The 15,051-nt window shown below is 49.9% G+C and overlaps 1 protein-coding gene across 4 annotated transcripts in view; it reads right to left on the bottom strand.

The window, feature by feature from the left end:
- The window catches only part of CRISPLD2 (cysteine rich secretory protein LCCL domain containing 2), a 100,390-nt gene that overhangs the window by 62,735 nt on the left and 22,604 nt on the right, over positions 1 to 15,051 (bottom strand). For all 4 annotated transcript variants that reach the window (XM_072967849.1, XM_072967851.1, XM_072967850.1 and 1 more), the window contains exons 6-11: positions 12,271 to 12,371; positions 7,124 to 7,267; positions 5,422 to 5,482; positions 2,934 to 3,000; positions 2,316 to 2,446; positions 450 to 493 (exon numbers count right to left, since the gene is read on the bottom strand). In XM_072967849.1, coding sequence (XP_072823950.1) covers positions 450 to 493; positions 2,316 to 2,446; positions 2,934 to 3,000; positions 5,422 to 5,482; positions 7,124 to 7,267; positions 12,271 to 12,371 — 548 coding nt within the window. The remainder of the gene's footprint in view (positions 1 to 449; positions 494 to 2,315; positions 2,447 to 2,933; positions 3,001 to 5,421; positions 5,483 to 7,123; positions 7,268 to 12,270; positions 12,372 to 15,051) is intronic.

The raw sequence follows: 15,051 nt of genomic DNA, 5'->3' as shown, positions 1-15,051 counted from the left end.
CCTCCCTATATTTCCCCTTCTGGACCGTGGCAGACATTACTAATCAATCAAGCTCTGTCTTCTGCTGAGCCCTGAAGGAGGCCTCAGAATCCTCCTCAACACAATGCTCCCAAGTAGCCACTATCAGTCAATAGAATCTGACACTGTCTGTGCAACCTATAAGCTACTCTAGACCAAGGCATTACTATTTCTGTGACATTTGGCTGGGAACCCAGATATGTGTTTCGGGTTTAGTAATATAGGGCTGATGCCAGGTTCAGATATGCTTAGAAACTAGTTAGAGAATCAGCCTCCTTGGGAACCTTTTAAAAAGTCTTTACAATGCTGAGAACAGCAGTGTTAGCAGGCATGGTAAACATTAAGTCAATGACTAAGGGGAATGAAATCTGCAGGGAAACCCAAGATAATCTGTGTCCTGCGGTCGTATAAACAAAGACTAGCCAGCTTACCTTTTACTTTTGACACTGTAAATGAGCTGGAAGACTTGTATTTGCTGTAAAAGGAAACATTAAGTGAATGCAAACAGAATTGCTTCTAAAAGTACATGCTTGCTCTTGCACTAATTTTATTTACAGCCTCAACTTCACATTTTCCTACTTGTTTCCCATCAGTCCCAAAGCCCTTGGGGCATTCTAGAGCAGGAACTAAAATAAGAACATTCTAGAGCAGGGCTTGTTAGCCTTCTCTGTGCCAAGGACCCCTCCAGCAGTCTGTAGAAGCCTCTGCACACCATCTCAGAATAATGTTTTTTTAAATGCATATGATAAATTGAAAAGATTGGGTTATCATTAATATCATTATCAGAGTATTAAAACAAATTTGTTAGAATCACAGCTGTGCCTCTATTAACATATTAAAAATAGAATTGAGAGGCAGGTCTTCTAACTACTGTCATGTCGGGGTCATGACAGCAGAGACTGTTTCAGAGACTGTTTCAACATGTTTCTGGCAAGTGGATTTCCACCACAGAAAGTTGCCAGCCCTACAAGTGCTACTCAGGTTTGAGGCATATCCATTGGGAAGAAAATACCACATTTCAATTAAAGGTCACTGAAAATAAAGCTTTAATTTGCTTTGCATTTAGGCTTTGAATTCTAAACGGTGAAGAACCCCACTCCGGATGCAAAGTTGGCCACTGGAAGGGACCAAAAGTGGCTTCAGGACAAGTGTCCCAGGCAACACAGAATCTGAACCTGTGGCCAAGCCTACAGCTCCATCAGTCCCTGTGCTGAGCTTAGTCAAGACTGGTGTTGAGGTCACCCAACCCACATTTCCGTGAATAATTTCTTTGCTTTCGTTTAAACGTCCTTGCTCTTTTTTTGTTTACATAACCCCCACACACACCAAATCCCCAGCTAAGACAGAAGAAGGAATATTGCAACATCGCCTGAAGAACCAGATCTTTCCAAGCAGAATGACTCACATAGTTTTTGAAATGTTCTGTGTGGCTTCACAATTAGGACGGGACATGTTCCCTTGTGACCATCACAGGAACATCTGTTGGGCGCCTGCCTTGTCACAGAGCCCAGGATGAGCGCTGAGTCAACAGGGGTCCACAACATACCACCCCATGGTGGGGTAGCTGAGTGTCAGCCCTGGGACCTTCTGTGACCCTTGTTTATAAATGAGGGTGTTGCCACCCAGAAGGAACGAAGAAACCAGCCCAGGTCAAGCACAGGGAGCAGGCAGACCCAGGTATGTTTGACCCCAGAGCCCCCGCTGGATTCCACAGGCACCTGGTCCCCTTCTGCCTCAAATTCCACGGACAGATCAAGACACAGCCTCCTGCTGCTCTTCATGGACCACCCCCACCAATGCTCCTCAAAAAGTCAGAATGGGAGGATGGTCTGCCCCGCATCCATCTACCTTTCATGAAAAGTATAATCTTGCAAAAAAAAAAAAGTAAGCATATTTTTAAAATGAAAAGCCACATTCTCAGGAAGTGTGAAAAAGTGCAAATCAACAATTAGACTAGATTCATAGATATCATCCACTGTTACTAAAGAGTCTGAAGAGTTCTCAGAGACAAGGAAGTGAGAAAAAAACTCAACCACACAAACACACACACACAGACATACATACACAGACATACACACAGAAACACAGAGATACACATAGACATACATGCACACACACAGAAACCCACTGGGATGAAATATGCTACGTAGCCTATGGGGCACTTTCTGAGTGATGGGATTAAGGTCACCTTCATTGTTTCCCTGCTTCTTTATATCGTTCAATACTTTCCAAAGTTTCGACAACACTCTCAGAACCAGAACAGACGTTTTCAGGAACCCGGATCACGGAATAATTACCTCACAGACTGCACGCCGTTCCTCTCGGACTTGACAAAAAAGGGGACCTTCCCGTTCCTGGTGACGTCCACCAGGCCTCCCTTGTCATCCAGGACCCCATAGTGGATGGCGGCTCGGCAGATGCTGGACGCCTGCGGGGGGAGGGCAAGGCCGAGAGCATGTCTGAATTCACCTTTGTCAGTGGTTTCTTTCAGAAACACCCAATATGTTTGTCCTCAAACCACAAAAAGCCAAAAAGTCGGGCCAAGGCTCACCCCACTTCTGACTCCGACCTCTCTCTATAACATGTCTTTGTTCCCAGGATTGCTTATCTTTAAAAACTCATCCGAGTTGCTTTAGAATCTAAGAACGGTGACAAACAGCCCTTTCTCCCCACCCACTGGAGCACATTAACGCTCGGTCTAAAACGGAGACTGGCCCACTTGAGGGTCAGCCCCTGTTCCCCTAAGTGGCTTCACAAGTCTGTGAGCCCAGAATCCCACACAGATCAGCTCCACAAAAGGGGGGTTTGACCAAGGAGCTGAAAGAAAATCTTTTCATGTAACAACTACCAATCTTCTTTTAACACACAGACAGGAGTCCACACAAGCCCTCTAAAGAAACGCTGGCCAGACTTACGCTTTCATAAAAGAGCGTTCCAAAGATCTTTGCCTTGTTGTGCAGGCAGCCTGCTGGGCACTGGTACCTGATGGAGAGAAAGAAGATGCTTTTCAGAGGCAAATATGATTACAGATTCAATCTGAACTCCTTCAAGACTATTTTCACATGTTTAAGATATGAGTTGAAGGCAGAGATATGAATACATGGACACAGAAAAAAGACTAGTGGCTTCAAAGGCACCAAAAAAAATCTTCAGACATCAGTCATCAAAGACATGCAGACTTGGTGGGGTGTGTAGAGCTCAGTGGTAGAATACGTGACTAGCATGCACGAGGTCCTGGGTTCAATCTCCAGTACCGCCATAAAAAAAAAAGAAGTGCAGACTGAAAGGAGACGTCATTTTTCAGGTTTTTTTAATAGAATAAACCTCAACGATGGTGATCATGTTCACAAAAAAAGTATAAATCAATCTTTCCAGAAAGGCTTATAAATTCATATCCCTTGATTCTTGTACCTCCCAAGCAAAAAGTCAGAAAGTCAGACCCACGTGTTATTTCAATTGTTTATAATTGGGAAAAACTGGAAATAAGCCAGCAGATGTCAAAGGAATAGCCAAATATATTTTTGTGTGGCCTAATGTCAGAGTATTATGCAACCACCGGAAATGAAGTTTCTGAGGAATAGTTATTGATCTTGGAAAATCTTAAGTGAAAACAGAAACACACAAGATCGCCTTAGCAGGATTAGCCTCATTGGTGCACAGAACAAAGTTTAGAAGAAACTACATCAAATTGCTACTGAAATTAAGGAGATTCTGGGACACTTATTCTCTTCTTTGTACTTTGTTTTTGTTGTTATTTTCCTGACTTACTTACAATGAACACAAATACCTTTTAAAATCAGAATAAAAGCCCAGTAAATATAATTTCTGTAAAAGTGCCATGGACAGGAAACTGATGTGCTGGGTGGTGGGATGGCTTCTAGGAGACATGGCGTGGGTATCCTCTCGGTTGCAGGTGGGGTGAGTTATATTTCTTGTCTTGTCTAACAGTCTTTGTGTAGATGGACCCCTGCCTTCTCTGTGCTTGGGGAGGGTCCCAGCCACCCTGACTCTGCAACTCTTTTGATGCTGTCTGACAATGAATGTTCTCCAAACCTTGTAAATTTTTTCCTGTTGACTATGCAGGCATGGTATTCTCCTGATAAGCTTGCGGTTCAGAAAAGCACATCACCACAAAGGGGCAACATGGGAGGGGTCCGAAAACCCCAGACTCATGAGTTTGCAGAGTGGAGACCCATTCCGGACGACAGCCAGAACCATCTTCTCTACGTCAGCTCACCCGCGCCTCCAGTTCTGGGTTTCTCCAAGTAAGATGGGCCAGTTCTTGAGCTCACCTAGCCTCCCTGGATCAGGAAGCCCCAGGTAAAGCCCCAAAAGCTGCATCTGTCATAAACTTCTCAGGAGATTCTGCTGGGCTCCCAGGTTTGAGAACATTCACTGTAGCTTAGCACACATGATACTGGCTGCATATTCGAATTATCTGGATGGGCTTTAAACACAGACATAAACCGCCCCCACAAACCACACGTGAGGCTGGTGCCCATCTCAGGCTAATTAAATCAGAATCTCTGGGCTGAGGGCTCTGGTATGAGGATTTTCTCCAAGTTCCCCAGACGATGCTAATGTGCAGTCATTGTGGAGGAGCCAGCGCATTCTGGTTGGATCACAGCTTGGTACGTGGATGGTGATACCGCAAGCTGGTTGTTAGACTTCCAGGTAGCTGGAAGTCAGCCACAAGGGAGTACTTACACCATGGAAACTGGCAAACGCTACAACCTGCTGTTTTGGTTTTTGAGAGCCAGTTGTCAGGGCTGAGAACCACTGGGTCAAAAGAAAGAGGGTTTATGTTTGCCATTCCCTGGGATGCATTTCAGAGCAGGGTGTGTGACCTCCTCTCCACTGGGGTTGAGACACTAACTGGAATCCAGGTAGGAGGAGACCCAAAGCCTGGGCCAGAGGTTATCAGCTGGAGATGGTTTTATCCCTCAGGGAATGGAGGCAATTTCTGGAGACATCTCTGGTTGTCACAACCAGGGAGTCCCTCTTGGCATCCAGTTGGCCAAGGACAGGGACGCTGCCCAAAGTCCTGTGATGCCCAGAACAGCCCCACGACAAAGAATTATTGGGACCTAAACATCAGTAGTGCCAAGGTTGAGAAGCCCTGATCTGGGTTGGCAGAAATGTGTCATGTTTGTGTGCCCAGCTCTTAATACAAGGTGGTAGCCAGAGGGAACTCAGGGCTGTCAGTCAGGCAAAGCAAGCGGAAGTCACCGTCCCACTCAACCTGGCATGACTTCTGTGCTAAAAACAGAGAATAGAGTCTTCCTGTGGGTTTCTACTCAGCTTGGTTTGGGTGGCAGTCAATTTATCATGACTCAACCCATGACCAAGAGCAGGTGCTTCAAAGGGCTGCAGGCAGTGAGAGGGTGGTGGGCCAGACCTTACCTGTTGCATGTGGACCCTTTACATTTGTCCTTCATCTTGGTGTCACACCTGACGACTTGCGCTGGGACAGGAAGGCAGAAATACATGTCACAGATCTTCTAACTGGATCTGAGTTAGAAGACCCTGCCCCAACTCCGAGGAACTTTCTGGAACATTCTGGAATCCATGTCATAACGAGGGCAGGAGCACTACCCAGAGGCTGCAGGCTTGAGGTGAGGTTTGAATCCCAGATTTGTCTCTTTCTAGCACAGGCACCTCAGATGCCTCGCTTCCCCTCTCTGAGGTTCACATTCTGCATATTAATGGGGCGAGTGCAGTACCCACTACCCAAGGGTTTCTGTGACCCGAAATGAGAAAGTAAATGTAGCTTTGGAAGGGAGCTGGGTACACTAAGTGCCCCGCAGCCCCACAAGGCTCTGGAGGGCGAGACTTACAAGCCTTGTCCAGCCCAGGAGGTGGGGATCCAGCCATGCTCATGGATGTCATCTCCCCCACACCCAAGATGGCTTTGCCAAGCTTTCCTTTTTGGTTTATTTTATAGGGACACATTAGAATCTTGGAGTAGTGTTATAGTTTGACAGAAAGCTATACATTACTTTGTAATTTTATATTATTTAAACAAAAACTCAATGGAAGTATTTCGAACCTCTGGATACACAAAAGTATCAGCATATTTCCAGGTCAAAGAAAGCCACAGGCTGACTAAACAGGCAGAAAGTTCAGGGAAAGACATCTGAAGGCCAGAGAGGATACAGACTGGGGCAGGTGGGCAGGGAGTAGTCAACAAAATAGCAGAGGGTTTGGGGGGAAGCTGGGCTCAAGCTCACCTCTTACTCAAGGGCGAGTCCCGTTTTCTGCTGTTTAAGGTTTGGAAGGAAAACACAGACATTCAGGGGCAGAAAGCCCCTGCCTGGTGCCATGTTTATAAGAAAATGCCCTCCAGAGCCCCAGACCTTCAGTAAAGGTGCCACATTCATAGGTGCCATAAGCAGTGTTGGTTGAAATCGGACCCACCAGGAGGGGAGGTGTCTTGGGAGACCAGGGAGAAGAACACGACAGAGGTGAGCATGTCCCACCTGGCACCTGGGGACTTTCAGAAGTCTTGGGGAACACATCCAACTCTCCGCCTTAAGGGGGCTGTTGGCGGCAATTTGCTGAGGCTCTCCAAGCCCAGGGAAATCTCAGCTGACACTGGGTGGCCAATGTTACTGCAAATTATCCCCACAGCAACCCTGACAAAGGCATTACTGCCCCCACTTTACAGATGAGTAAATCAAGTCTCAAGGTGTTGCATGATGGTCCGAGTCACAGGGCCAGTATGTGGTGACGCAGGACCAGCACCCAGGGGAGCCAGGCTCCACGCTGTACATTCACTCTCCCTTCGGGAGGCCAGAGCTTCTAGGAGGAACCCAATTTCAGCCCAGGTCCTCTTTGAAATGACAAGAAACTCTAACCTTAAAACGCCTGCCTGGGAGGAAAAGGCCACTCAGCACAGCTCCTCTAATGCTTGCTTTTAAAATGGCTTTAAAATATCATCTTTTAGAAATGTGTTAGGATTGTGCTTTTGCAAGCTCCACCCCACCTGGTTCCCCGCTGTTTGTCGACTTGGAGACCTCTCAACCCACCAGCTCCCCTCCTCCACCCGCCCCTTCAGTGGCGGCTCCCAGGGCAAGCAGAGGACAGAGCACCGAGTTCCACTCACTCATGTAGTTCACGGGGGACACTTTCTTGGGCTTCGTAGGTCTGATCACCCTTGGCTGGACCCAGACGTGCTTCTCTTCAGGAATGGGAGCCGTCTCCACCTCGTTCATCTCGTCCGTTTCAGGTTTTTGATTGTACGTCTCTTCTTAATAGTGACGAGGGAGAGAAAAGTAACAAGCTGGGATTCAACCAAAATGCATCTTAGAGGGAAAAAAAAAGCAGTTTGGAAACTGAACTTATTTGCAGTTTGGCTTCACAAAGGGTCACTTCAGCGGCAAAGAGAAAGTTTCATTTCAGAAAAGAGCTGGCCAGGTGGAACTCTCCCTGCCAGGGGGGCGAGAGATGGCTCTCTGCTCACTGTGTTTGCCTTGGACCCCAGAGCAGCTGGGCTGACCAGAGGTTAGAGGGCCCCAGAGCCCACACCTGGATTATCATAATGGTTTCTTGTCCCACCTCCGCCTGCACACCACCATCTGCCCAAGGAAGCAGCTTCAGGAAGCTGCCTCATCCTCTGACCCCAAACCCTAGCTGTATCCCTTGAGGTCCCTCTGTCCCTGGGTTCTCACGGTGGGAATGGTCCTCCAAGGCACACTACGACCCGTGTGGATGTTTCTGGACCCCATGGCCCCCCATCACCCACACATTCTGCACCCTTCTCCACCCTTAAGAGTCAAGGTCACTTAACCAATTCAACTCCTTTTTCTGCACTGAAGTCTTGAAGCCCAATGACACTGGACCCATCATGTTAGAGCCAAAGACCCAACTCTTGCTTAAAAAATCATTAGTTCATTGGGTCCCAATCTTCCCCACCCAAATTGTATGATTTCTCCAACCATGATCACGACCCCCATGTTTCAAAACGTTCTAATTAACAGAATAAATTGCATTTATTAAGCATCAGTTTATCTTCCAGTTTTCATCATGAAAGACAACTATAAACCACTCACTGTAATCTGTAAACAGACCACCATGATACCAAACCATAAATTCCAGCCAAAGCAAAGCAGGCTTGTTGTTTGGGTTTGCCTGAGCACCCTTATCAAAGATGAATTGGTGTACATCTCTACCAGGGACCCTCATTTCCTGAGAGATGAAAACCAGATGAAACCAGAGGTGTTTCACTGGCCAATTCATCACTGCACAACCACTCCCTCGACTCAGGCAAGCCCTGGCCCAAGAGGAAAGTGGGTGGGTATTTAAGACAGAGGAGAACAGAAATCCTGAGTCCCAAGTCCAAAGAACATCAGAGTTCATGGACTTCTGCATACTGCTCACCACCATGTACCTCCCCCACTGGCTATAACTCCCCTGAGGCCAGCAGCCAGCCTGCTCCTCTCCCAACTCTACACCCAGCTCCTAGCACGTAGCAGTTGCTCAACAAAACTGGCTGAATGAAGGATGATCAAAACCCCTAAAGAATTTTGCCTTTGAGCTCTTTTAGGGGGAAAAAATCCCCCACATAGTCCCAACAAAGTTTAGAGACACTCAGGAAGGGAATTCTGAACACACCATTTGTAGCCGAATGCTATAGGCGAAATCTTTACAAAGACAGTGGGGGTGCAAACGCCACGTGGGACACAGCGGCTGTCTCTGGTCTACCTTCCCGTCAATGTGGCTATTCAGGTTCACCCTTCACTCAAAGCCAGAGCTGTCTCTGGAATAAGCTGGGTTTTCTTCCACTGGCCTTAAGGATTTTTATACCTCATAATCACGGCTTTATTTAGCTGAATATAGTTCGGTAGAGCAGTCGACAGCATTTGAGGGCTATTTCAGAAAATGGGCAGACAGTCCTCACCCTCAGATACACACATGAAAAGTGGAATGCTTACCCAAAGGACGGGCTGTATTTGAGCATATCCTAATTAAATCCCCTGTGTGGACCAGCACAGGCCTGGGGAAATTCCATGCCTGAGTTCACTGCCAGGTTACTCTGCACACCGTCCAGCTGCGGACCACGGGGTCCCAGGGCACAGAGCATTGCTAGGTCATTCTGCAGACTCCCACCTACTTCTCTAAGTGGTGACAAAGCTCACAGTTCATGTCAAGCTCTCTTTCTGTTGCCCTGGGAGGCATGAGCAGCCCCATTTAATAGATGGAGAAATCGAGGCTCAGAAAAGCTATGTGACCTGCCCGAGCTCACACACCTCAGAGTCAAACCACCTTTCCCCAAAGGCCATATCCTTCATTGCTACACAGGGAAAGGCTGGAGGGATGGAAACTTCTCTTATGGTCTATCCTTATCCCTGTTCCATCTCCATTATAGGTCAAGGCCTTGCCAAGCACCTCAATAAACGCTTATTAAGTAGCTTATGCAGATAAGCCGCTTTAGAGGCGACTTTCTGCATGGTTAGCTAAGAAAATCAGGATGCTTGCCAAGTGAAATTGGGTATTTTCCACTAAAAATAAAGAATCAAGTCCAGGAGGCTTCATTGGGTGAATTAACCAGCATCTAGGTTATTTCTGAGAGAATTTGTTCTTTGAAAATGACTGTGGATATTGGGGCTATATTTATTCAGACAACATATGGAACACACCTGTTACATGCCCCTGGAAGTCCCTCAGTGATCGGGCTGTTGTAATTACAGGTGATTCAAGTTCAAGGAGACTGTGGGTGCAGTAAGAGCATGGAGGCAGGTGTAGTGCCTGTCTGTGGAGTCAGGAAGGCTCCCTGGAGGAGGTGTGACACCAGACCTATTCCCAAGGAGGAGAAGGCATCTGCTGGGGTCCTGAGAGGGATAAGGTCCTGAGAGGGATAAGGCCCCCAGGCTGGGAGAGGGCCCGCAGTCCCCACCAGGTGAGGAAGGACCCAAGGCCAGGTGATGTGTGTAGCCCTACCACCTGCCCCCACTTCTCCAAGGATGTAGTGAGCTGTGTTCAGAAAGCACTGACTTATGTGTGGGCTGCTGTCCTAGCAGCTCCCATCCTCCTTGCTACATCCTCCCAGCAAATCACCTGCAGGAGAACAGTATCATCACTGTTGCAGGTGGGGAAACCCAGGCTCAAAAGGGCAAGCATTTTGCCTGAGCAGACACAGCCAGTAATGGAGAGACGTCCTGCCCTGCCTGCCTCGCACCCCGGCAGCCTGGCTTGTGCCCGCTCGGAGCCCTCCTCCCAATGGGAGACCCATGGGGAGTACTAGGGGGCATCCCTCCATCACAGCTCCCAAACAGCATCAGGATCTGATGGGGGACTTGACGCCTCTGGGTGACCAGACCGGAGCAGCCACAGGACCTGCTGGAATGGGAATTTGGGGAAGGGCCTGATACTCCTCCAGGGTCAGCCTGCCTGCTTCCCAGCCCTCTCATGATCCCCAGGGGCTGACACATCACCCCATTTTCACACAGGAAGACTGAAGATCAGAGAGATGAAATGAGCTGCCCCAGTCCCACTGCTGGACTGTGCAGAGTTGATATTCCTAAGGCAAATGGGTCAGACTCTAAAACCCCTGCTTGCCCCACAAATCCAGGACCTAGATTGGGGCTATTTAGGAATATTTCACTCAGGACTGGTGTGGGTAGTCGTGTCTCAAAGACAGTGAAGAGGTGTTGCCTGAAATGGGTGGGGAGCAAGAGAAATTCCATTTAATATATGCTTATGGAGTCCCTCCTGCATGGCAGGTAATGCCTGGATCTGCACATCTTGGTGGGGCTTTCTGCCTCCCTGTCTCATGACCATGCTGCCTCATGCCTTCAGGCCTTTGCACATGCCATTCCTCCTGCTGGAAACACCCTTCTCTTCTCTCATTCCTAGGCTAGGTCTTCCTCCTCAAGAGTCGCCTGCTCCGGGAAGCCTCCCCTGACCCAGCTGAAGGTGGATAGTCCTGCTATGAGCACTGCAGCATCCATTATCTCCCCTGGAAGAGGCATATCCATCCCCCCTGGGGGCAATGGCTCTGCTGGACCGCAGGTTCCCCAGGGCAGGACCGCAACTGTCTGGTCCCCCAGTCATCCCCAACCATATCACCTACCAATGTCCTGGCACACAGCAGGCGCTCAATACAGTCACAGCAAATGCACTGACTCTCTCATTTGAGCCTGAGATACATTTGGGAAGACTGGTGTTATCATACCCATTTTGCTGATGAGTAGAGTGATCGAGTGGGTTAAGCAACCAGCCTTCAATCATGCAGATCCAGAACCAAAAGCCTCCTGTCCAGGCTGTGGGTTGAGGCCCCTGTGTTCCCCCTGGAGACTCTGTCACCTGCACATAACTCACGACCCCAGGGGACCAGCATAGATGGACTGTCGGATCTTTGTTTCTCTCCCTTACTATAACCCCCCCACCTCAGTGGGCAGAATCAGCAGCAAACAGCTGGCCTGAGAGGGTCTGGAACCCCCACTCTTCACCCCAGAGCCCACTGGACTGACCCTATGTACCCCCAGCAGGGAAGGCCCGGCCCAGAGGGCTGCTCCCTCCTGCCCCTCCCAACCCTCCTGAAAAGCGTCACATGACCCGTTGATGGAGCCACGTGAAAAAACACATCCCAGCCACAAAACCACGGGCAGCCCCTTGGCCCAGCTCTGGGACGGAGCCTGAGGAAATAGTCCTAAATGTAAAGAACACTTCAGGCTTGAAAAATGTGCGTTATTTACAGGAGAAAGGAAAGTGGAAACAGATGAGTGGCTGACAATGAACAAATGGTGGAAGAGCTGGAAAATACACAACCTCTGAAAGCCCCGGCCTGGCCTGAGCTGTTGGCGAGGGGAACGCAGAGGTTGTGAGGAGTCAGGTGAAGCTGCAAACATGGGCAGGTGGCTGGTGAGGGCCATAGACCGGCAGGAAGGGCTCTGACAATCCACGGGGATGGCCCCTGCTCAGCCTGCAGCTCGCCTGGAACATCTGTTATGTGTCTCTTTTCAATCGTGCTTGTTTTATACCAAATTCTGAGCACAAGAGGGCAGGGATATGTCTGCCCAGGGGGACCCTACCGGGGGATGCCCCTGGTGGGGGCTGGAGCTGAACTCCGAGTCTGGAGCTGGGGCTCTTCACGTGCTCGAGGCAGCAGAGAGGGGCATCAGGAAATGAGGCGAGCACTAGGTCAAGGGTGGCAGGGACTTGTCGTCCAATTTCCCCATTTCACGTAAGCTGCTCTGTGACTCATGGGCGGAAGGGGAACCCATTCCAAAGGGTTTTGAAGTGGTTTCCTACCTCGGTAACACAAGTTGTTCTTGCAGCTGCCTCCGTAGCTGGACGGGCACTCGGAGCAGGGCCGGCCAGTTCTGTAGGGGGCCTCTCCAATCCAGTTTCCCCTGAGAACAGACCAGAAACACCATCAGGAGGGTGCCCCTCTCTCCTTCCTGGACCCTCTTGGGGCCCCGAACACCATCAAGGAGGAAGGAAGGTGTAAAGGGGGAAAGGCACCTGCCTGGGGCCCACCCTGTGCACAGTCTAGAGAATTCTAAGAGAATCCCAGTCCAGAGCTACGAAGCATCCTTCTCCCTGCACCTTTCGTCCGTGGCCCCATGCCTCCTCACATTGCTCCCTCACACAACTCTGAACACTGTCAGCCACCCCAAGCCCCAGCTCCAATGCCTCTGCCCTGGAAGCTGCTGGGATCCGCTTTGAAGCCATTTCTCAAATGAGTAAAGGTCAGCCTGTTCCAGGAAGTGCCTTGTGTTTACCCAGCTCTTACCACATACCCATCCACTCACTCCATCCCTCCGACATGCCAGGAGGGACATGTTGGAATTCAATCCTTTTTCAGAAGAGGAAATTGAGGCTCAGAGAAGTTAAGGGACTTGCCTGAGGTCACAAAGCGAGTGAGTGGGAGGGCCCGGAGTTGAACCCAGGCTGTAAGGCTTAGAGCCTCTGACCACACTCTGCTCTAGGGGCTGGGACCAAGGTCCCTCTGGCCATCTGTCGTCCTCTGAAGTTCCCAGAAATCCTAGAGGCCGCTCAATGGGATCTCTCCAGGGCCAGGTAGCAGGTAATGAGCAGAATTTCCAAGGCCTTCTCATAGCGCCTGGGCCCAGTTGGAGTGGTGAGTGACTGGGGACTAGTCTTTGGGATTTATTCTAGAAAGTTCCTTCGGGATTGTCCCAGTCATCCACTGGTTCACTCGGAAAACAGACTGGGTACCGCGCTGCTGGGCCAAGCATAACCCCAGCCTTCTCCGGCTGGATGCTGAAAACAAACTCCAGGGCTGGACCTGGTCCTTCCAGCTGGGTGACCCTGCCAACTCTATCCCACCCGGAGCCTCTGCTTCCTTCTCTGTGATGGGGTCACAGCAGGGGTCTGTCATGAGCTGGAGGCAGTGGCCGTGGACACCTCAGACCCAGGCCAGCTCCTGATAGAGGCTGCACGCTCTCCAGCATTTGCTAAACCAACACACTCATCTGGATGACAGCTTTCCTGTGGCCAAGGAGGGGTCCTGCTAGTGTTGGCCAGGAGACAAACTGCAGAAAACACACTCTCTGTTTGCCCTCCGATGGCTCAAAATAGCTGAATGCCATCACCCAGGAGCACATGGGCATCTGGCCTGGGGATGGTGGGTGGGGGCCATTATCACTGGTACCCCACCAGTGACAAAATAACATCCTTGACCATGCTGCAGACCCCACTCCGCTGAGCACGTCTGCCCATGTGTAGGCTGCCTAGGGACTCACAGGGGGGTTACCTTCAAGGTGATCCCCGCAAGTGGAACATGGTCGGTGGACCCAGGGTGCCCCAGCACCTGCCCTATCACTGGGTGGGGCTCAGTAGGTCTGTTCAGAACATTTGGGCCCTCGGACTGGCTCCTCCCCTTCTCCAGCTAAGTTCAACAGCGTATGTAGGTTCCACATACAACCACAAACCAGGCCTCCCACATGGCTGGAGCAGTAACACTCCACGGGGTGAACATGAGGAGAGCACCTGTGGAGCCCCGGCTGTGTGCCAGGCCCTGCACCCATGTCTTGTAGATGGACGATCTCCCTGCTCTTCCAACAGCCCCTCAAAGTGAGTGTCCTCCCTGCATGCTCCAGGCCATCAAGACCCTCCACCCCACCCCCAACCAAAGGGTCTGAGCCCAGACACCGCCCCGGGGCCCACCCTCTAGGCCAGTGCCCCCTGCACAGCTGGGGGCTCAGACTCTTGAAGAAAGAGGCCATGGACACCATGGAAAACCACACAGCCATCAACCAAACTGCCCACAAAACACAGAAGACCTCAGACGCATCTCACAGATGTGGGGTTGAGAAGCAGATGGTGGGCGTGGACTACAATGCTGGCCACTCTCGGGGGCACGAGGAAGCTACCCTCCCAGCCTGGGGCCCTAGAAATATTCCCTAACTTGACCTGGGTGGTAGGTACACGGGTATATACATCTTGTATGGGCTGAACTCATATATTGAAGCCCTAACCCCCAGGGTGGCTGTATTTGGGGATGGGGTCCCTGAGGAGGTGACTAAGGTTAACTGAGATCACAAGGGTGGGACCTTGATCTGACAGGATTAGTGTCCTTGTAAGAAGAGACACAGAGAGCTCTCTTTCCCCTCCCTCTTTCCCTCTTTCTTTCTCTCTGCCTCTCCCTCTCCCTCCGCACACGCCGAGGAAACACCATGAGAAGACATGGGAGAAGGCAGCCACTTCTGAGCCAGGAAAAGAATCCTCACCAGGAACTGACTCTGCCAGACTCTAATCTGGACTTCCAGCCTCCAGAGCTAGGAGAAATGTCTGTTGTTCAAGGTGTGCAGTCTGAGGTGTTTGTTATGGCAGTCCAAGCTGACTGATACATGTTTAAATGTATGAAAATTTATCAAGCTGTGCACTTGGAATTAGTATATTTCACTGTACACGGGCTTTTATATTTCAAGAAAGGGGGAGAGGCGAAATAAGGGAAGAATGTTATTTCTAAAATGGTATTTCTCCTAGTGTATTTTTTAATATAAAGACTCAAATTGAATTATTCCTCACTCCTCACCTGCCACTTTTCCAGGAGTTCCACTATGG

This window comes from Vicugna pacos, chromosome 9 (assembly GCF_048564905.1).
Source record: "Vicugna pacos chromosome 9, VicPac4, whole genome shotgun sequence".
Classification (NCBI taxonomy): Eukaryota; Metazoa; Chordata; class Mammalia; order Artiodactyla; family Camelidae; genus Vicugna; species Vicugna pacos.
This window is presented reverse-complemented; position numbering and strand designations above follow the sequence as displayed.